Below are 21,573 nucleotides of genomic sequence, written 5' to 3' on the forward strand. Positions count from 1 at the left end.
TTCCTGCAGTCGGGCCTTTGCAGCGCTCCTCCTCGCAGCAGAAGTGTTTTATAGATATTTATATATATATATTTATAATATTTAGATACTGTGTATGGTCAGACATCCCAGCTCGACTCGGGTTTTGCAACTCTTCCTCCTTTCGAACGAAACGAGACACACAACGACACCCCAACCTTCTCCGCGCCCCGCGGGAAGAGCAAAACGGTTTTGGCAGCTTCACCGGTGGAGAAAGCAGTCCCGACCCGGAGACTCTGCGAGGCGAGCGTCGTGGAGAAGCTTCTCGTCCCTCTCTCCTCCCCTTCTGTTCGTCCCCTTGCCCCCACCCCACCCCTCCGTCCCCCGGCCGCCCGTCCCTCGCGCCGCCGGCGTGGGCTTTACACCGTCGCCCCCAGCATGGCATCTGTCCCCGTCAGGATCTCGTTCTGGTTGGAATCCAGTCCGAAAAATTTGACCTTGAGTCCGTCGACTGGGTGGACCACAGGCACCAGGGTGATTTTGGGGAAAGTCCTGGTGGCGAGCTCGAAGCGGCTGGTGCTGGCCAACTCGATGGCCAGCGCCTTGAGGAAGAGCTTGGCCAGGTGCTTGCCCAGACAGGTCCGTACGCCTCCTCCGAAGGGGAGGTAGTGGAACCTGCCGTCCTTGTCTTCGCTTCGACCCTGCCCGAAGCGGTCGGGGTCGAAGACGTCCACGTCCTTGAAGACGGGGGCGGTGTCGTGGGTGTCCCGGATGCTGTACATGACGCTCCAGCCTTTGGGGATTTGGAAACCCTGCAGAGAAGAGGGAAGGGGTGGAGAGAAAACCAGAGCGAGTCAACCCTACTGCAAAGGCAGAGGGAGCGGGAGAACAAGATAAAGCCATTTTGCTTTGTCTGCGTTTTCCCATTTTCTTTGGGTTTATGACTCAAGCGTGATGTAGATTTAAAAGAAAACCAGAGCGCGCAGGGCAAAGGGCTGGGAGATGGGAATCCTGGGTTTATTCCTATCCCCGGGACCCGCCAGATGATCTGTTGCTATTTATTTGCTTTGCGGTCGCTGGCAGGAGTCGCCTACCAGGAACCCCGCGGTGCTCGACTGCCGCCGGGCAAAGGGAAGCAGCTTTTCTCGCGCCCGTGCCGTGCCCCGCGCGCCGGCCGGCCCTCCCCGGAGCATCCCGTGGCTTTGCTCACACCCCGCCGCCTGTCAGTCCCACACGCCCAACGTATGTGTCAGGGCCTGGGCGATGAGAAACGGAGCGGATTTATCATCCCCTGAGCACTTTAAAAGGTTTCCGACTCAAATCATTACATTAGTAGGATTTACAGCGACAAGCCAGGTCTCAAGATTTTGTTTTGCTAGTAGGAAATTCCAGCCATTGCGGTGAGTAATCCGCCTGTCATCCAGCAGCCTGGAGATGCCCTTTGCAGTAAACCTTTCCCTTGTCACACCCCTCTTCAGTTTTTGGCATCAAACATTGTCACGAGTTGCTCTTTGAAGCATCACGCCTGCCTCCTCTTTGACAGCTCGAGTGTGTCCCTTGCCTGCCATGGGCCACATCCCATCACCCTCTTCTGAATCCAGAGCAAGTCCACTTCCCATCATCATCAGGACTTAATTTGTCCTCCCTGGGGTCTCATCTAAGCCAGGCTCAAGCAAGCTTTGCTACAAAGTGCAGAAGGCTGTTTTGGGGAGCTCCCGGTCCAGCCGCACCCTGAGGAGATGGCAATACTCACATCCAGCTCGAAGGTTTGCAGCACTGTCCGGTACCCCCCGGAGATGGGGGTGAAGAGGCGAAGCACCTCCTTGATGACGCAGTCCAGGTAGTGGAGGCTGTTGATGTTGTCCAGCCGGAGGGAGCCCTCGCAGATACAGCCGTTGTGGAGGATGCCCTTGCTGTGCAGCTCCTCCCGCAGCTTCTCCAGGACGCGGGGGTGTTTGAGGAGCTGCATGATCAGAGAGGTGCTGGCGCTGGCGGTGGTGGCGTAGGCAGCGAAGATGAGCTCCAGGGTGCCATCCTGAAAGACAAGAGCAAAGCCAGGGTAAGACACGGGATGGACAGACAGACAGGCTGGCAGCCGCAGCAAGGGACAGGCACGCAGGCTGCCATGGGGCATTTTTTTCTTCAACAGCTCTCCAGTCTGGTCATGTCCCTGCAAGGTCCCTCCTTGTGCAGGCACAGGTCTTGGACACCCACCACGCGGAGCTTCCCGCAGAGCCTTGGAGGATGCTGAGGACCAGACAGGCAGGAGAAAAAACCCTGGGGATGGCTCTTGATAGCACATGAAGGACAAGTTATGCCATGACCCTGCTACAGATAACAACCTGCTGAGGGCTCTTTTGCCCTGCAAAGGAGGCACCATAAAACTGGATCAAGGGGTGAAGCTGGTCAAGGCTGAAAGCTTCAGCAGACTTGTACGGTCTTTTGGTATGCCCTGGAAATGCTTTTTAGAAAGGGCTGAGCGTGATCTGCAAATAAATATGGCCCGACAGAAAGCAACTGGCTTGTTGGCACCATAATCCACCAGACCAGGATTCACCTGCAGCTCCAATAACATATTGTGGTCCCCCAGCTCTCACTGACCGTCTCAGGTCTGCCCCGAAAAATCCTCCTTACAGCAGCTCACGCTTTGCTCTTTGGGGAGCCCCTGCCCTGAGCATAGCAAGGACAAGGTGGCCATGGGGAAGATCTTTACCTTCAGCTCCTGCATGGTGAGCTCCTTGCCGTGCTCTTTGCCGCTCTCTATCAGGATGTCCAGCGCATCGGCGTAGTCCTTGCCCTGCGTGTTCTGCAGTTTCTCCTGAATGGCTTTCTCCAGCCCCTTCTGCAGCGTCTCACGTGCCCGGATGCCCTGTGGAGAGGGAAGCCATCAGACCACGTGGGACACAACGCTACCACCACCATCCCCAGCCCAGCGTCCCCAGGTGCTGGAGATGTGCTCAGGACAACACGTCTAAGTAATACAACTGCAATTGCAGATGCTCAAAGAGAAGAATAAAGATGCTGAGGTGGTTCCCTGGGCAGGATGAGCAAGCCCCGAGCAGGCAAGATTACAGGCAAGAGTAATCAGCACCTACGTGCAAATGATAGGTCTGATGTGGGAGCCCCAGTACTGCACCAGTTCACAGGCCTCCGGCTCACCCTGGCATGTATAGCAGTCCCTGGGAAAATTGTGTCTCAAAGGAAAGTCAATTCATTGGAAAGGATCCTCTTCCCGGGAGCGTAATGGGCTTCCCGAGCAATTTTATCACCTGGTCTCAGTAAAGCAATTCCTATCTGGGTGCAGCTGCACTGGGCTAACCGGCTGCTGCAAATGCTTCGGGGCTGCAAACGGTTGGGCTCATTCACATGGTGAAATAACAATAACAAAATTTGCAGTAAGAATCACAAAAATAAATTTTAAGCCCCTGAATTTCTGTTACCAAAATTCCGCATGAAAAAAATATAAATTTTTGCCTGTTTTTTATTATGTTTCTGTTTAGCATCATTTATTGAAAAATAAGAACAGCTCATGGAATTAGAAGGTCCACTGACCTGTTTCGCCCTGGGGACAGGAGGGAATTAACAGGAGAAGGGTCCCACAAACAAAAAAATACAGCAAAACTGCCAGTTACAAGTAAGGAAAAATTACCTATTAAATCTGGGCAAATCCTGACTACGTTCTCTCTTGCATTGAACCGCAGAGTCCCTAGCGCTCTACAAACCTATGAATGGATCTCCCTTTCCACTCTACCAAAACAGGACTTTGTAGCCCAAAAATGGACCTGCTTCTAGAGGTCAGAGGGTGAGAAGACATCCCACCAAGAACGTGTAGAGATGGGTATTAGCCACTGCCCCATTAATCCCAATAATTTCGTGTCATCGGCTGGCGGAGGGCTTAACCCAAATCTCTTACCCTCCTGTAGCCGCTGAAGGGCAGATCCACGGGCAAGGAGAAGACATTCTCCACGAACTGCTGGTAGACCTCGAAGAGGCGGTTGAGCTCCTCATCGGGGATGCGGAAGCCCAGCAGGACACGGATGGCCATACGGAAGGTGAGCTTCTGGGTCTCGTGGTAGACGTTGATGGACTCGGGGTTGCTGCTCCAGGCCCGAAGGGTGTCTTTGATCACCAGCTGGATCTTGGGGAGATAGCTCTCCAGTGCCTCATGGCTGAAGATTTTGGAGAAAACCTACAAAAGAGAGTGAGCAGAGATTTCTACACAGCCCCAACACCCTCATCTTTGCCTTCTCAGCTTCTGCCCACAAGAATGGACATCACAGGTCTCCTGTGCTGAGCAGAGGACTTGTCATCATCCAGAATCACCAGTTCCTAAAATAGCTGCCAAAAAGGGTCGATGGAGAAATATCAGCTGACAGATCCTCCGCAGGCTGACCCCCACCACAACCGTCACAAATGACGGGCAATAACACGGTGCAAACCGGAGACGGGAGGAAACGCTTCACCCCGCACACGGCAGGATGGATGGAGCTGGCTTTCCCACAGTTCCATGTCTCATGGCTCCCAGTTACATTCATCCCACGATTTGGATGCTACTGATACATCTCTTCCACGGGGATTCTCTAGTGTCTAACATTATGGTTGTGCATGCACGCAGACACACGCAAGCTTTTCTCTCAGTGGGAAGCATCGGCAGTTTCTCCCACCTTTCAACCACCTTTTTTTAATATATGTAAAAAATAAAGTAAAATAATTATTTTGAGGCATTTAGGATCTCTGTGAAATCTGGCTGAACTTAGACAGGGGTTCAAGTGGGGAAGAGAGGCACACACGTACCCAGAGGCTGCGATCGCACACGGCTCATTTCCTTGGGAAACAGGGTAAAAAAAACCTGATGTCAGTAGACAGTATTAATTTAAGCTCTGCGAGTAAACACTGCGCGGGAGTGGGCCTCCCCAGGTCTCCGATGCTAACGGCTCCTTACTCCAATTTGGGCCAGGGCCCGCGCGTTGCGCGAGGAGCTCAGCAATGCCAGGAATGTCCCTTCAGCCCTCCCCGGCGCAGCCCACAGCACACGCTTTCATTCGGCATCCCCGCCGCATCCCTCCCAGAGTGCACCGGAGGAAAAAGTGCTGTTTGTTTATTTTTTATTAACCTACACACACACACACAGGGCAGCACGCACACACGCACTGCCACATGCCAGGCCTCCGGGAAAATCAAATTAGAACAGGCTCCCAAGGAGGGAGCTGCAAGCCTGCGTAGCCTCCACCGGTGGCCAGTTCCCGGGGGGGCTCGATGCACGGTGGGGGAGCTGCAAAGTTATCAAACCAACAAGAGGAGAGAAATCAAAGCCGCCCCCTCTTTCCATGAGCGCCGGACTCGCTGGAGCTGTAAATGTGAGAATTTCCTCCGCAGTCAGCACTCAAAGGGAAAGGTAACATTTTCCTGGCTGCGACCCCTCATTGCTAATGCACATCGTTTGCTGGGAGTTTGTTTGGTGAAATAACACCTCTGTCCCCTCGCAGCCCCGGGCGGGAGGCTCGACAAGAGCCGCTTCATAACGAGCTGCTCTCGGGCTGAGCCCCGAGTAAAACTCATCACACAATACACGGTGGGGCAGAGCTCGGAGGCTCCCCGTGGAAATATCAGCATGCAAATGGAATGGTGGGAGGGATGGGAGAGAGAATGCAAGCAGACCAACGGCCAGATCTGCCTGCAGACAGACAGCCGTCCCCGGATGGCTACGCAGAGCGGAGGCATGAATGAACGGAGCAGAGGAATGAATGAACGAACAGCGGGGCCGTGGTGAGATCACGGCGAGTGCGCGAGACGGTGCGGCTGCTGCTTTCTGCCACCTCTCCGTGCTGCACAGGCTATTTTTAAGCCTGGAAAGGGCAGCGATGCTCAGGCAGACCTGCCTGCATGAGGGGATGAAAAAGCAGCCGCTCGGCAAAGAAAAGCTGGAGATGCTAATGCTGAGCCCCTCGGCTCAAAGGGGGAAGGTAGGAAGGGAGCTGGGAAAGGGCCTGTTCCTGGTGGCCATGAGCAGGACACCAGGCTTTGATGCAGTGGAGGAGAGCTGGCAACCACGAGCTGCTCGACAGGGATGGGACAAGACCTCCTGAGTGGGGCCAGCAAAGGGACACCAACGTCTCCCCATCTGGCTGGCATCTGCCCTTCATCCACGCTGAGGGGTTTGGGATAAGGACAGAGGCTCCCAGTGAATCACCCTGCTCTCCCCAAACGCTTCCCATGCCTCAGTTTCTCCAGCTGAAAGCAGAGCCGAGGAGGGGAGAGCCTCTGCTTAAGGAGCGCCAAGGCTGCAGCCTTGCTTGGAGCCACCGTCCCGATGGAGGTGGCCCCTGGGGCTCCTGACCTGGGGCAAACCCCATCCTCCCCCAGCTCTGCCCAGCATCTCCCACAGACAAAGTGCTCAGGGATCCCCTACACCCTGCAAAAAGTACGGCAGCCCAAGAAATGCCTCTGGTCCTGCTGTGCAAAACTGCTGCCGTGGTGCAGAGAACCAGCCCGGGGCCGGATCCACACCCCGCGCACCAAGCCAGACGCTGAAGAGGAGAATGCCTGTCCCAAGGAGCGACGGCACAGAGGAGAGGACCCTCAGGAGGAGAAGACTGAGCCCCTATGGAGGTCAACACAGCACCTGCCCAGCCTGAAAAAGGGGGAGCATTTAGCCCTAGGGGGTTGGGGAGGTTTTTTTTTCTTTTTTTGCTCTTTTTTGAGCTGTCCTTTTGCTATCAGGCTCCTCCAGCCCCAGCCAGCTGCTCCCCACATCTGCCGGAGCCTGCAGCTCCCGGCCACGGGGCCGGCCGACATCGCGAGCCCCGGCCACGCTGCCAGCTCGCGGCAACGGCCCGTCCGCTCGCCGCCGCTGCACTCCACGCCGCCTAATCCCAGATGTCAGCGGATCCTTCCCTAGCCAGACACAAGTCTGGATCCCCTTCCAGTCACCTCCAGTTCAACTCTGCATCTTTCCAGTTGATTAAAAAGGAGGAAAAGGCAGCCAACTTTCCCTGACAAACCTCCGCGCGTTTCTAGCCTAAAATTCCTGCGCCCTCTAGTGAAGCCGAGCCGAACGTCTCGGCCACTCGCCGGAGCAAGACCAGGCAAAGCCAAGGAGCATCAGTGCAAAAAAAGTTTCTCCAGAGCTGCCAAGAAGCAAAATCAGCTCTAAGGGGATGCTCGGCTTTGCTAACACCAAGATGCAATAGCCCAGCCGTGGTGGGGGTCCAGCTGGTGGCAGTGCCGGGGCAGTGGCCAGGACTTTTTAGGGGTGGAAAGAACCCCCATTTTTTTCACATTTTGATATGTCCCAAAAGAACAAAGTCTGGGGGTTTGCTCTGCCTGGGGGCATTCATTTACACACACGCGCTCACCCCGCACCGAGGGAGATACCACCACCCAGCGAGCCTGGCTGGAAACTTCCGAATCCGTCTCGCAGTGGAAACAGGATATTTAAAGATTTATGGTTTTCCTAAGGCAGAAAATTCCTTCCCAGTGTCTCAGCTCCAAGATCTCCTGGAATGGTCCAGCTCCATATGACAGCGAACTGCCCCCAACCCCGTCCTTAAACCACACCAAAGAGGAGAGGACATTCAAGTGAAGAGCCCTGCACTTCAACCCACAGCGTTCTCATGCGTAGCAAAGGCTTCGTTGGGTGGCTGGGGTGGAGAGGAGTTAGCAGGGGTGATGCTTTTCACTGTGTTACCCCTCCTTGGTGCCAGCCAAGCCTCCCCATGCCAAGCACAAGCTTCAGCCCGTGCCTTTTGCTGACCATGGTCTCCCTTGCTCCCACCCGGCACATCAGAATGGCAAAGTGGGAACAGAGCTTTTCCTTCCTCCCCTCCAGGAGGAAAACTTATGCTCTGGGATCAGACACCTGTGTCTCATCCAGCCCACACCGGCCAGAGCTGCTGGTCTGACCAAACGAAGGCACGATTAGCGTGGAGATGTTTTCATGAACCAATTTGGCATCCGCCGGCGGCTTGGCCAGCGGGACGTGTCAGGAAGCATCCAAAGCAGCGTCTCAACCTGGAGGCGTACAATTTCTTCCTACGTTTCAAAGGCCAGGTGGTGTTTGTCCCAACCCTGTCCTGTCGCCACGTTATAATGGATGTCTGCCTCTCTCTGGCATCAGACGCGGGGCTGCCAGACGTGGAGCCCACTGCCATGCTCCAGCGGGCTTGTAAACCATGATATTTTTGGAGCGGGATGAGAAGGCTCATGGGCAAGAGGCTGCCCTGGCATCAGGAGCACAAGCAAAGCGAAAACACAGCAAAAAAGTTGTGAAGACTGTGCAAGGCACCGCAAAGAGGAGAGGACCTCCACAAAACCCCACCGCTGCCCTGACACTCTGCCATCTATTTTTAAAGGGCTTTGCCTTTCACAGGCACATAGCAAAGAGCTGATGCCTTTTCTCCCCATGCTGTAATTGGAAAAGGGAGCACATGGACTGCTCCAAGGTCTCCTGCCATGCTCCATCACAGGAGGAATCCAGGCCCATTGAGAGGGAAATGCGAAGAGTTTCAGCTCCCGACCACCCAAAATGAGCAACGCTGGGTTTGCCCATCAAAGCACAGGGCTGCACGCAGAGCGCAGGTGAGGAGCTCGGGTGTCTCGGGGGAGCTGAAGGCGGCAACCTCTCCCAGGGAGAAATGCAAGAGCCCCACGAACGCTGTGACCCGTCTCCAAAGGGAGTCTGGTTACAGTAGCTGGAGTCTCCAAACTCGGCCCAGCTGAAGAAGAGAAATGGAGTGCCTTTGCAAAAGGCAGTTTTACTGAAATACGAATGATTCTCAAAAAAATATGCTGGAAAAAAATGTAAAGATCATTTCAGCATCCTTGGGCCACATTATGATGATCATGCACCTTTCAGGGTTGCCAATACCCCTAATTTTCAAAAATTTTTAAACATCTTGGGTTGTGAGAAACTCTAGCATTTCATATTTCCAATGGAGTTCAGAATAAAAACGAGCCCAAGCACCCCATTTCCCCACGGCTCAAAAATCTCCGTGTCCAAGCAGCTCTCCTACAAATCCTCCACATGGCACGGGAGAACTTCGCTTTCCATCCAAAACCTTTAACAGGCTACCAGGTTAAAGGGGCTGGGATGCAAAGGCTGGGGATGAGAGCAGGGAACAAGCAGGACACCCTGCATCTGTCCCAGCACCCCCTCTGCAAAACTGTCTCCAAAAAAACAACACCAGCACCAGCAAAATGCAACCAGCTACGTTCAGCAATTTAGGCTTATTAGCCCGCTTTATGGGGATACCTAAACAGGCTGCGGTTCTTCAGCATGTGTGCCTACACCACCCCTGAAGTGCTGCTCCAAGTGTCCTCCTCCCATTTATTCCCGAGGAACCAGTGCATTTGAGGAGAGCAAAATTCACCTTACATATTGTCACCACTCTTCATGGAGGGAATCAAACACAGGGAGGGAAAGAGAAAGAAGATCTCATATCAACGGATAGTGTGGCAAAGAAATGGGAGCTGTGTCCAGCCAGAAGGGATTAGAAAGGTGGGATCAGCTGGCCAAGAAGAGGTCCAAGAGGGCACGCACCTGCTGCCTGTGGCTGGTGTCTTTGGCTGGAGCCGTGGAGAAGGAGCATGCTGCAAACCCACCAGGCACACGGCTGCGTGGTCAGAGCAGCCATTCACCAGCGTCAGAGGGCCAGGTCGAGCTGGGATGGGCTATCCCGTTTGGTTTTGGACCACATACTAAATCCCAGATCTGTGGTGTAGAGATGAGAGTTTACCCAGAGCTAAAGAGGAGGAGAGCAACTTGCCCAGGCAGCCCTGTCCACCACTGTGGAGCCAACGGAGGAGAAATATGAGGGGAAAATATTTCCCCTAATATTCCCCCTTTTTGCTGACCCCCTGCATCTTCCTGGAGCACAGAGGGGGGACCAAAGGGAAGGGACCCCACATGTTTAAGTAATCCAGAGCATGGACTCTCCTAGAGACAAAGCCAGACTTGGCAAAGAAAGCAGCCTCAAGTGCTGTTCTGCAGGAGCACTTAGTCCTTGGTCCTGCCAACTGTTCTACAAGCTGGGAGAGGAGAAGAGCGCAAGGGGTAGCCCGCTCACAGAGGGGATGAGAGGGAAACCCTCACCCCATGATGCAGCCCGCTCCATCCCAAAGGTGAAATAAATACGCCTTTCTGAGCACGCACAGTCTCCTGGCAGAAATAGGGAAAGATGCTTGGAAAAGTGTTTCTTCCAGCAGCTCTGCCACCAAAATCCTGAGTAAGGTCTTGCAAGATGTCCATGCATCGTATGGGGATGAACACACATCTGATGGTGCAGATGTCCCCTACGCATGAGCTCCTGCCGACTATCAGAGGCCTCTCTTGAGCTTTAAACTAAGCCCAGGGAGGAGATGACAAGGGCTGATGTGACCCAAGGCCACCCTACAAAATTAAGGAGAAGGAAGTTGAAGAGCAAGCTGGCTGACAGAGAGATATATTTAGTGGTAGAAGTGCCACCTGAGGAGTAATGGAGAGCATCATTAATCTGAAACAAAGCACGCAGTCCCCAAAGGGATGAGCGGGATATTACAAACCACAACTCAGCAGGTTGCTCGAGCTGCTTGGAAGGATGGAGTATGATCCAACACCAAAGCTACACAAAGACAGTGTAGGACGGAGCCTGAGTCTGAAAAGCTCTCTCCCATCTCTGGGATTAGCTCCTGGCATCCCTCATTCCTGATCTAAAGTGAAGCCTGGACCCATGCAGAGCTATGGGCTGCAGACTGCATTCCACGCAGCGCAGAGCATTGCAGCCCGAGGAGGGGTTTCATCTTCTCCATATCTCACAGGACAGCCAACAGCTTCCATCCCAGGCGACGCAGAAAGGTAGAGCGGTCTACATTAAAGAGGTTATCCGTACAGTTCCCGGGCTGTAACCACGCTCCGACACAGCACAGCTTCTCAAAGCAGGGTCTGAGCTTGCAGGGCATTTTGGGGTGGAAGGCGCTACAAAAAACGCATGAAATTTGTCTTTCAGCCAGGAGCGCCTGCGCTTTGCTTTTTTTTTTAATCCATTGGAATTACTCTGGATTTACACCACTGTAGACGACAGCGCTATTTGGTCTAAAGTCAATGAGCCAACCTAGCCGACAAATTCTTCCCCAAGACCGCGAGTGGGAGCCCTCCTCCATCAATGAAAGCCTTTTCTCCAGCTCCAGTGGCTTTTGCCCGTGGGTTAAAGCTCACGGAGCAGCAGCCCAACACGGACACGCCGAGAAGGGGCTGGAGCCGGGCCAGCCGATGGCAGCTGGAATCCAGCCCACTGGAGCTGACCGATCCGATTTGGGGGGGGGCTCGGGTGGAAGGGGATGGTTTCTCTTCCACCATGGGATTTACAAGTCACATGGAGGAAGGCAGCGGGCTTGGGTGGAAATGCAAAAAAAAAAACCCACCCAACCTAAAAAAACCCTCTTAACAACTCGGGTCAGGGTTTTTTGTAGTGTGAAAGGTACATTCCCGCCGCCTCCCATCCCTCCTTCCTCCTCCCGCCCCTCTCCCCCGTCTCCCTCCTTCCCTCCCTCCCCCCCCAGTCCAGCCCACAGCAGCTGGTTTATATTTGGTTGTAAATTTATGGCCCCTTTTGTGTTCTTAATCCTCTTGCAAACTATATTAAAGCCTCAGACCTTTCTACTTGGTGCTAATAAGCTCAACACTTGTATGCCTCCGAGGCAGAACATTAATTGTGGTGTGTTAATGAATGATGTAGTTTTGGACAGTGAGACAAACCAGGCCGTTTCTCTGCACCACTGTCTGCTTCCTCCTCGAGTCTCCGGGTCTAGGATGTCTACCCAGCCCACGGACTGCTTTTATTTTATTCTTTCTTTTCCTTTTTTAAGCCAGCTGTGCCTATTTTGGGATTACTATGCTGGAACAGAGCACGGGCCCGGCAAGTCCAGCGCTCTCCTGCCAAGGCTGGATGCTTCCGAGGAAAGTCTGAGTCCCACCTTCCCCGTGCACCGTAGCACACCCGCGCCGGCAGCGCGTATCCTGCACGGGGAAACTCCTTCCTGTCCCCGGGCGCTGCTCAGTCTCCACCTAAAACCTAAGGGCTATCCGTCCTGGCCATTTCCAATTCCCATTTCCTTCTCCACCGAGATGCTGGGGTCCCTCGCAGGCAGAGGCACAGGGGTGCCTCCCTCTCTGTTTGCTGACCTTCAACTTCCCACTGGCCTTACATCCCATAAAACCAGAGCCCGCGCTATCGCCATGCCTAAGAGCAGATTTGCTTTGCCTTCGTTACAGCTCGTATCGACCCAGGATCGACACTTCCAAAGACACAGGCGGTAAATCTGGAGCGATTGCACTGATTTTACTGGGTATAAATGGGAGCTCGCGGGTTTCAACGGGAACTAAAGATGTCTAAAAGGAGAGCCTGAGCATGAACTGCCAGACTGGGACAGGGTCCCAGCTCGGCCCATACGGCAGAGGTGGCATGATGGTGCCACCGAGACAAGAGCAGGATGGGGAGAGCACCGAAGCGTGGAGCAAGGAGCACCCTCAGCCAGGCACCATTCCCCGTCACCCCTTCCCGATGAAGGGGTGCAGGTGCTCCCTTCCCTTGGGACACGTCACATCTGACCCCAAGGGATGATATGCATCCTTCATGTAATGGAGAGGGGCAGGGATCTGCCACCAAAAAGCCAGAACAAAGACATGCCCATGCCCAGCCAGACGTGAGAGCAACGTGGCTGCTCCTGCCAGTAACCTGCAAGGTGATTTCGAGACAAAAATGCCTCCACGGAGGAACGAGCTGCAGCACGGGTGGCCCAGATCCTTCTCCGACATCAAGATAAATTCCATGACCCAACAGCCGTAACAGTCTCTCAGTAGATATTTATCTCAGAAGGGAGGTTGAGGAGTTTTGGGTTGCCTTTGTTTACTACTTGTAAACTGTTCTTATCGACCAGCTTCATCTCAGGCCAAGGACAGAGCCAACGCTGATGACATCTGCAATGAAGCGATCCCCCTGACGCAGGCAAGCCCTGCTCCCAGCCCTGCTCTCACCCTCCATCCCCCCCCACAAGCTGTCACGTCCCCAGACAAAGTTGACTTTATACCCAGAGACCCCCTCTCTAATAATTGGAGAGTTCATTTCCCAAAAGGGGGAAGTTTTCTCCAATTTATATTAACTTTGACAGCTTCCTGCAGGGGAGCTTTAATAAATAGGGGATGGGAAAGCAGAAAGCTGCCATAGCTACCGGCTTGTTAATTAATATGGCTTTGTTCCTCCTGAGCACCGTTCACACGTGCATCTCGGAGTCCTTTATCAACACCTACGGGACTTAAGCCTCTGGGATGGAGAAGAGGATATTCCTCTGCTTTATGGAAGGGGATACTGAATCTCTACAAGATCCTGCAAAGGAGCTGAGCTGGGAAACAGCAAACCTGAGAGAAGAGTTCCAGAGACTGAGTTGTCCGACTCAGCTCTGATCCCATCACCGTCATGGGCAAAGTCTTCTACAGCAGATCCAGTAGAGATAGGTGCAGTTTGCTGGTCTTCAAGTTACACTGAAGAGCTAAATCTCTTTGGAAAGCTTTGCAATACGTGGCCAGCAAAACAGCCGATTTCAATGGCAAGCTACCAGAAACACCATGCAAGAACATGTTGGGTTTAAAGTTCTTTGCTAGAGCTTGTCTTCACATCTCAGTGGCAATCTGTCCCATCAAGAGGAGACCACGGCTCAATTGCCAGGGAATGATGAAAGAGTATCTGCCAGTGCTGCTGGCAAATAAGTGCAACTCCACAGGCTTACAGAAAGATGACAAGGACTTATCGCAGGTGGTGACCATGTAAAGGTTGGTGGAACAGGAGCTAGAGATGACCCCAATGGCTCAAGTTGCAGAAGAGGGTGAGTACATGGGTTTTCACGCTCCACCTTTCCTCCTGTTGGCTAGCACCCTATACCACAAGCAGCCTCACGAGAAATTATACCTCATGTACAATTTCTGGCGAGACCAGAAAAAGAGAAACCACTTAAGAGAGAAGGCTCAAGGTCAGAGATGGGGTGAAAAACAGAATTTGAGAGCTGGATGGAGCTACCGCTCCAAAAAGCCCCACAATACTTTAAACTGAATTATCAACAACCTAAAAGGTTTCCCAGGAAATACTGCTGCTCTTCTCCATGGACTGTTCAGACTGCTCCGATTCTTTTAATATTTTCTATTAATGCCAGCATTCTTACTATGAAAGTTGGCAAAGTCTGTGAAAAATGCTGTCTTCTGCCAACAAGTTCTTTGCTCGGTTCCCCAGCAGGTCAAGAGGAAGGTACAGACCTAAGAGAAAAACTTCTACCTAGAAGGAGCAAGTTTAAATCTTAAATCTAGTGCTTCCACCGCAGACCTCTCGCAGTCTCAGCAGCAGGATGGGGAGAGTTAAAAGTCAACACCATTTAACAGCAACAAAAGCTCAGGGCTAATGAACTCAAAAGACGCCGGCAATTTCTGCCAGTAGAAGGCACCTGGCCTGGAAAAAGCTTTAATCTGGTCATCGCAATCTCACCAAGAACAAAATGATCTGTTTTCTTTCTGTTAGAAGCAGGTTCCCCTTTTCTCCGCATGCGCAACTCACTCGGTCCAGGGCGAGGGATGCTTTGCGTAGGGGAGAAGGCGATTCAAGCGGCTGCCAGGCTCGGGGAGCACCCAAGGGTGCATGATACATGAGATGCTCAGCTCCGCGAAAACAGTAATTAAGAGGAGTCCAAGTGAAGGAATCAGAATAACTTCCCATTTTCAAAGGGAAGGGAATCAGCCGCGCCCAGTGTACCCAACCCCATGCCGCTGAAAGAGAAAGCTTAAAAAATAATTAGCTACTCTAGCATCGCCAGTCCCGCTGATATGGGGAAAGCGTTGGCTCTGGGGTACGCCGGAGCTCAAAGCAGAGGCGAGGTGGGCGAGCAGGAGCAGGCACGGCTGGCAAGGATCATCCCAGGACAGCCTTTTGCCAGACTACCTGTTCTCAGGAGGCTTTAGCCATCCCTTGAGGAGGAATTAGGATCCTTGCCAGCTTGGGATCATGCATGATGCCAAAATTCAGAAAGGCAAAAGGGTTTTGAGGAGGAGAATGGAGATCCAGAGCCAACTTCAGGCTCGGAAGAATGTGAAAGCATTGGGATTCACAGTTTGGGGTGGGACATACATTTCCCGCTAGGTAAAAACACAGAAGTGAGAACATCAGGTGTAAATATCGAGGGAGAGAGGCTCTCCCCTTTCTGTGCTGCTGGTATTGCTCCTTGCTGGTGCCAGCACTCCCCATCTGAGCTGTGGTACAAATTGCAAGTCCATCAGGATACCACAGAGGTCAGGCCTCCCTTTTCCATGACCCCATTCCCATAACCCACGCTCTCCTCGCCTCCCCCGGTGCCTGTTCCTGAGGTCTGAATTCCGCGGTTTTATTAAGGCAATCGCAACCAAAGGCCTTCAGCTATCCACTCTTCAGCAGCAAAAAATTATCTTGCTGTGCAGAAGATAAAAAGAAACAGCGAAGGAGCGTAGAGGCACCTTCAAATCGCTGGCTGCTGCCACTTAACCCTCCCTTAATAGGAAATAAATAGGAGCCAAAGCTGCTGCCTTCCTCCTGCTGCCGGAGGAAAGCACATTGCTCCCCATTTCCCTGCACCTCTCCTGCTGCAAATTGAGCTCCATCATGGAGGGAGCCCCATGAACTATCACCCTTTCTCTTTGACAGCAAGGTTGGAAAAATATCTCCCCCCTTAATTAAAAAAAAAGAAGTAGCCCAAGCAAACGGGGGTGTAAGTGCAAACACTGAGTTTGCCCGAATCCCGGGTAGGGATTGACACCGCGTTTCTTGTGGTATCGCTTGAGAACCAGACGCCAGCGCATTAAGAAATGTCACTAATGGGTGTCATGGGGTGTTTGTTTTCTCCTCTTCTGCCCCAGAACAGAGCGAGCGACTGGGTTTGGTAGGAATTTTATAGACATATATACTCCAAAATAGGAAATCCTGCTGGAGCAGAGAGAGGAGAGCAGACCTCGCCTCGGGGCAGGGACTAGGACAGCCTCTTGGCGCTGGGTACCGCACTCCCCTTGCCAGCACCGCAGAGAGGGGGGTGGACACATTACCTTCACCCCAAATCTGCTGCCTGCCCCAACCCAGCTGGGAAAGAGCCTGTCCCATGGAGGACGGGATGCGAAAGCCATCACCCATGCCGCCACGCCAGCCTGCGCGGGTTGTCACCTTTGCCACCGCCTTTGCCTGAGGGAGCTTGGCTGATGGGGGGACATGAGGATGATCCCCCACATCTGCTTGGGCTCAACACCCCCTGAAACCAGGCTGCCCCATGCTACCCCCCTGCCTTAGGGCCTGTATGGAGGGTGTCACCCCCGGACCACCGAAGGGGTGAGGCGAGGCGAGGCCCCAGGAGGGTCTCAGCCCCCCTCCAGCCACCTCAGTCCCCCCCTGCGCTTCATCCCGGGACCCCCATCAGCACCCCAGTTTCCCTGAAATCCAACGCAATACTCAGCGCCATGAGACCCCCCCACCCAGCAAGCACAAATCCCGCGGGGTCTCCCTGCAACACCCCCCGGTGGAGCCTGGAAATGGGGGGACCGCGCTCCGTTGCCCCCCCACTCCGCTCCGCCCCACGCCGCGCTGTGCCCCCCGCGCTGCCCGCCGGCCGCATCGCCCTTTTAAGAGCCCTCCGGGACCGCGCTCGCCGCTCAGCTCACGGCAGCCCACGCCACGCGAGCCACCGGTTGCGGGGGGGGCTGGTGGGATGGTGCTGCGGGGAGAAAGGGGCAGCACCTCTATCCTCAACAGCAACCTGCGGGACAGCCCCGCGTGTGGACCCCACCCTGACTCCCCATCGCCCTTTTAAATTCCTCAAAGGCATCGAGCGCGGACGGGGTGGGGGGGACGCCCACGCGGGACCTCCCACGCACGGGTGGGTCCGCGGGGAGAGGAGGGTGAAGAGGAGAAGAGGGCGAGAGGGGAAGAAAAGAAGGTGTTTCCCCGCCCCAGGCGCGCACCCACGCCCCCCCCCCCGTCTCGCGTGGGAACCTCACCTTCCTCTTGTGGCGGTGGATGTCGCCGATGGAGTTGGCCACGGTGTTGGGCCCCAGCAGCATGCGGGTGCTGCGCGGCCACTCGGTGCTCACCAGGTGGTGCTCCCCCATCAAGATCTTCCGCACATTTTCCGCACCCGTCACCCGCACCAGCGGCCGCCCCAGCAAGTGCGTCTTGAAAACGTTCCCGTACTTCTCCCGCCGGGAAGACTGGAAGCAGGAGCCCTGCAGGGATGCGGGGAAGGGAGGGGGGGGCGAAACACGGGTGGGGGGTGGGGGTGTTACCGCAGCGCCTCTCCGCGCCCACGCGCGAGGATCCCCGCGGAAGAGCTTGGGGGGGATGGGGGGGTGGGATGTTGTCGCGCCTGCAGGTCTGGGGGCAACGCGGCCGGGGTGGGGAGGCAGGAATGGGGGAGAGTGGGGTAACCCCCACATCCCACCCGCGGACAGCCCGGCTCCCTCCGATGGGGCGCCCGGCGCGCCCGCTCCTCCCGCCGCCCCGGCGGGGGTCGGTGCCCTCCGCCCTCCGCCCCCCTTCCTCCTCCTCCTCCTCTTCCTCCTCCCTTTTACTTCTACCTTTACCTCTCCTGGCACTTTCTAAGCTGCTTTTTTTTTTTTTCCCCTTTCTCTTTTTTTTTTTTTTTTCGCTCAGACTGAATTTACTCGAAAGGCTGCAATTTGCCTAAGTAAATCTCCAGATTTGAGAGGGTTTAATAACTTTCCCACATGCTCCGGGGGCTTCTGTCGGCGAGGAGGCGGATGGAGCCCCGGGGGAAAGGGGGGTGTCCCCCCAAAAACCCCATCCCGAGCGGGGAGAAGAGCTGCAAGCGCTGCAGCTCCGCGCCCCGGTGCTGGGTTGTGAGTGCGTGTGTTTATTTTGAAACAAAAGCGCGGTTGTGAATTTTAGATGTTCAGGTGACCCTGTTTCTTGATCTGCGTAAATATAATTAAAGTCCTTTTTGTGGCATTAATAAAGAGTTATTTGTACACCATTTCCAGGGCAGCACAAAGAGGACCTTTATGTGGGAGAAGTTTCGAATGGAGTCCAATTTATACAAAATTTTGTATTTTTAGCCCTGGACTCTGTTTGGACGGAGCCTGTGGAAAAGCGAGAACCCTTTTCTGGTCCCCCTGTAAAAATCTGATAAATTTCTTTAAAAAATAAAGCCCTATTGAGAGCGTGCGGTTAACCCCTTCGGCGCCGCTAGTGGGGAGGGGGCCGGCCGGGGAGCGGGGCCGCCGCGCCGGGCTCCCACGTCGGGGCTTCCCCGGCGGCGGGGGGGGGGACCGGGGGACGCCGCAGCCCTCGCAGCCGGGACCCGGCTGCCCTCGGCGGTCCCGTCAATGAAACGCGACCTTCGCAGGCGGGAGCATCCTCAGCAGGCTCCCATTTGCTTATTATTATTATTTTGCTCTAGGAGAAGGGGTGGGAAACCCTCGGGCTAATTTTCCTTGGGGGTTCCCTCCTGGGATGCTGCGAGCCCCGGGGTGCCCCCAGCCCGGCCCGCGGCTCCCCCCGGCGCGGGGCACCCCCCGGCCGCCTCCTGCCTCCTCTCCTCCTCTCCTTTTTTTTTTTCTTTCTCTTTTTTTGGCAGTTACCCTCTCGCAACGCGGTCCGAGGGGATCCCGCTCCGCCCGCCGCCGTTCAGCATTTAGCAAGGTTAATCCCGGGTTAATCTACCGATTACCTCCGCGGGCTTCCCCCACGAGCGGACCCGAGCCGGGCGGGTTGCGAACCCCAGGGACGGGGCTTGGGGGGGCGAGGAGCTCCTGGTGCCCCATTGCACGAGCGCGGGGTGGTGAGCGGGGGGACACGACCCGGCGACATCCACCCTCGCCCCGGGGCTACCTCCCACCCCCGGGCCTCATTATTATTAATTTTTTTTTTTTTTTTTTTTTTGCAAGGGTTTCGGCTGGGGTGGGGGGAAGAAAAGGAGGTTTTTGGCAGTGCGGGGGAGACCCCGAGCCTCCTCCCCGGCACCGAGCAGCCCTCGCCGGGGAACCCCGCAACGCCCCGGCCGGGGAGCGCAGCGCGGCGGCCGCTCCGGGGCGAGCCCAGCCGGGCCGGGCTCCCTCGGTTCCCCCCCACTATTCCCTAGCCGCGATCAACCCCCGGCCCCAGCTACCTCCCCAGCTCGCATGATGCAATCGAAAGGAAAAGAAAAAGAAAGGGGGGGGGAGCCCGGAAAAAAAAAAAAAAAGCCGGTCCCAGCCCACCTTCCAGGGATGGAAGGGAAGGGAATCCTCCTTACCTGCAGGAGCCAGTGGAAGGTTTCTCCGATTAAAGGGAATCCCATAGAGCCTTTAGGGATTGGTAGCTTGCAGGTTTTGTCGCGGGTGGCAGCCCAGCGGAGCTGCCACAGCTGTTGGGACACGGCCAGCAGCAAAGTCAGTGACACCAAGCACGCCGCGAGGGTAGCCAGTGCCGAGACGAGATCAAAACTTGCAAAAAGCATATTTGGAAGAAGGAGGAGGAGGAGGGTGGAGAGAGAAACAGCCCCTTGACAGGCACCACACTCGCACCCACACACACGCACGAAAAGAGGGCGATTGCGGAGCGCACGCTAAAGCCTGCCTGGGGGGTCCTTGGGCGGGGGGGGCCGGGCTCGCCCCCCTCTCCGCTGGCAGGTTAGAAAAACAACAGGAAAAAGGGGGGGAAGGAAAAGAAAAAAAGGGGGTGGGGGAAAGGGGGGCAAAAAGCAGTTTCTCCTCTGTCCCTCTCTGGAAACTTTGTTCTTGTTTGGAATAAACTTGACAGAGTGACACAGGCAAAAAAAAAACACCCCACACACAACACAAAAAGAGGGGGGCGGGAAAAAAAGTAAAAAAAAAAAAAACCAAGAGAGACCCCAAAAGAAAGGGGTGGGGGCAACTGAGTAGCCAAAAACGCAAGGAAAAGAAAAATTAAAAAAGAAAAAACCCGGAGTGAAAAAAAAAGAAGACCCCAAGAAGTCCAAATGCAGATGCTCTGGCTCTCCCTCGCTTTCAAGGCAAAGCCACACACACCAGAAGGGAAGAAAAAAAAAAAAAAAAAAAAAAGGAGCGAGATTTTTAAAAGTATTAAAAAATCATAAAATAATTCAGCCACGACCTGGAGAGATGGAAGAATTAAATAGCTATATATATGTATCTATACACACGGAGCGAGACGGATCGGTTTATATCTCTATCTAGCTATATATAAATATATCTCTATAAATATATATATATCTATATGCCGGTTATTTGTTAGCCCCAGACTTTTCACTTCTGTAAAGAGGGAGGCAGGGCTGCTGGGTATAGCCCCTCTCAATGTTGAGTTTGAGTAAAAAAAGAAAGTCAATGTGTGTTTATATAGAGGCGGGGAAGCCGGGGCTGGGCTGGCCGCCAGCACGGCTGCTCCCCCCCGCACACCCACCCTCACTTCAGAGGGCTCCGGGGGAGGCGGGCCGAGCCGGGCGGACGCGGCGCTGGAGCGTGCGAGCCCTGGCCCGCCGCCCGCCGCACGGTCACGCCGCGCTCCTCGGCCTCATCCTCCTCCTCCTCCTCCTCCTCCTCCTCCTCCGCCTCCTCCTCCTGCTGCGCCGTCCGTACCTTCGGCCTGCGGAGAGACAAGCGCGGCTCAGCTCCGGCCCCCCCCGGGTGATTTGCCACCCCCCCACCAAAATGATTCCCCCTCCCCAAATCATCCCCCCCCCAATATTTAACCCTTAGTGATGCCCTCCTTGCGATGATTCGCCCCCCATCATTTTCCCCTCACAATGACTCCCACCCTTCTTGATGATTCTCCCTTGCGATGGTCCCCCCAATATCTAATCCTTGATCCTTTCCCCCTTGCGATGGTCCCCAATATTTAATCCTTAATGATTCCCCCCCTTGTGATGGTCCCCCCCAATAGTTAATCCTTGATCATTTCCCCCTTGCAATGATCCCCCCACTAGTTAATCCTTGATAATTTCCCCCTTGCGATGGTCCCCCAATATTTAATGCTTAATGATTTCCCCCTTGCAATGATCCCCATGTTATATTTAACCCTTAATGATTCTCCCTTACCATGATCCCCCCAATATTTAACCGCAAATGACTTCCCCCGTGTAATAATTCCCTCTCCCAAAATTTACTGCCCCCTTACAATGACCTCCCCAATATTTAACCCTTAACAATTCCCCCTTGCGATAATTTCTTCCCTGCAAGAATTACCCCCAGTGATTTCCCCCCTTGCAATGACTCTCCCCCCCGCAAGATTTATCCCCCGATGATTTTCCCCTTTCAGTGATTTACCCACACACACTAATTTGCCCCAGACAATAATTTCCCCCCTCCATGCCTCACACTAATTTGCCCCAGGCATGATTCTCCCCCTCCCCAATAATTTACCCCCTCTATTGATTTGCCCCTCTTTCACTACTTGCTCCTTGCAATGATTTACTCTCCCCATAATGATTCAGACCCCCCCCCATTTCCCCGCTTGCAACTTCTTGCTCCCCTTCCATTTCTTCCCTGCTTGCAACGATTTACCCCGCTGCAATGATTTGCCCCTTCAGTGATTTACCCCCTGCAATGATTTGGCCTCTTGCAATGATCCCCCCCCCCCAAAATTACGTGCCCAC

At 54.4% G+C, this 21,573-nt stretch overlaps 1 protein-coding gene across 2 annotated transcripts; it reads right to left on the reverse strand.

The window, feature by feature from the left end:
• Positions 1 to 377: 377 nt before the first annotated feature.
• Positions 378 to 20,360, reverse strand: CYP26B1 (cytochrome P450 family 26 subfamily B member 1). 2 transcript variants are annotated; one of them, XM_075150502.1, is made up of 6 exons: positions 19,237 to 20,360; positions 16,985 to 17,209; positions 3,872 to 4,147; positions 2,672 to 2,827; positions 1,712 to 1,993; positions 378 to 770 (listed from the first exon to the last, which is right to left on the reverse strand). In XM_075150502.1, the coding sequence occupies exons 1-6, from the start codon at positions 19,438 to 19,440 to the stop codon at positions 378 to 380; spliced, it is 1,536 nt and encodes a 511-aa protein (XP_075006603.1). In that variant the 5' UTR covers positions 19,441 to 20,360. The 2 variants fall into 2 exon arrangements, with proteins under 2 accessions (XP_075006603.1, XP_075006604.1); XM_075150503.1 differs by lacking the exon at positions 16,985 to 17,209.
• Between the last annotated feature and the right edge of the window lie 1,213 nt (positions 20,361 to 21,573).

Source organism: Calonectris borealis, chromosome 4 (assembly GCF_964195595.1).
Source record: "Calonectris borealis chromosome 4, bCalBor7.hap1.2, whole genome shotgun sequence".
NCBI lineage: Eukaryota > Metazoa > Chordata > Aves > Procellariiformes > Procellariidae > Calonectris > Calonectris borealis.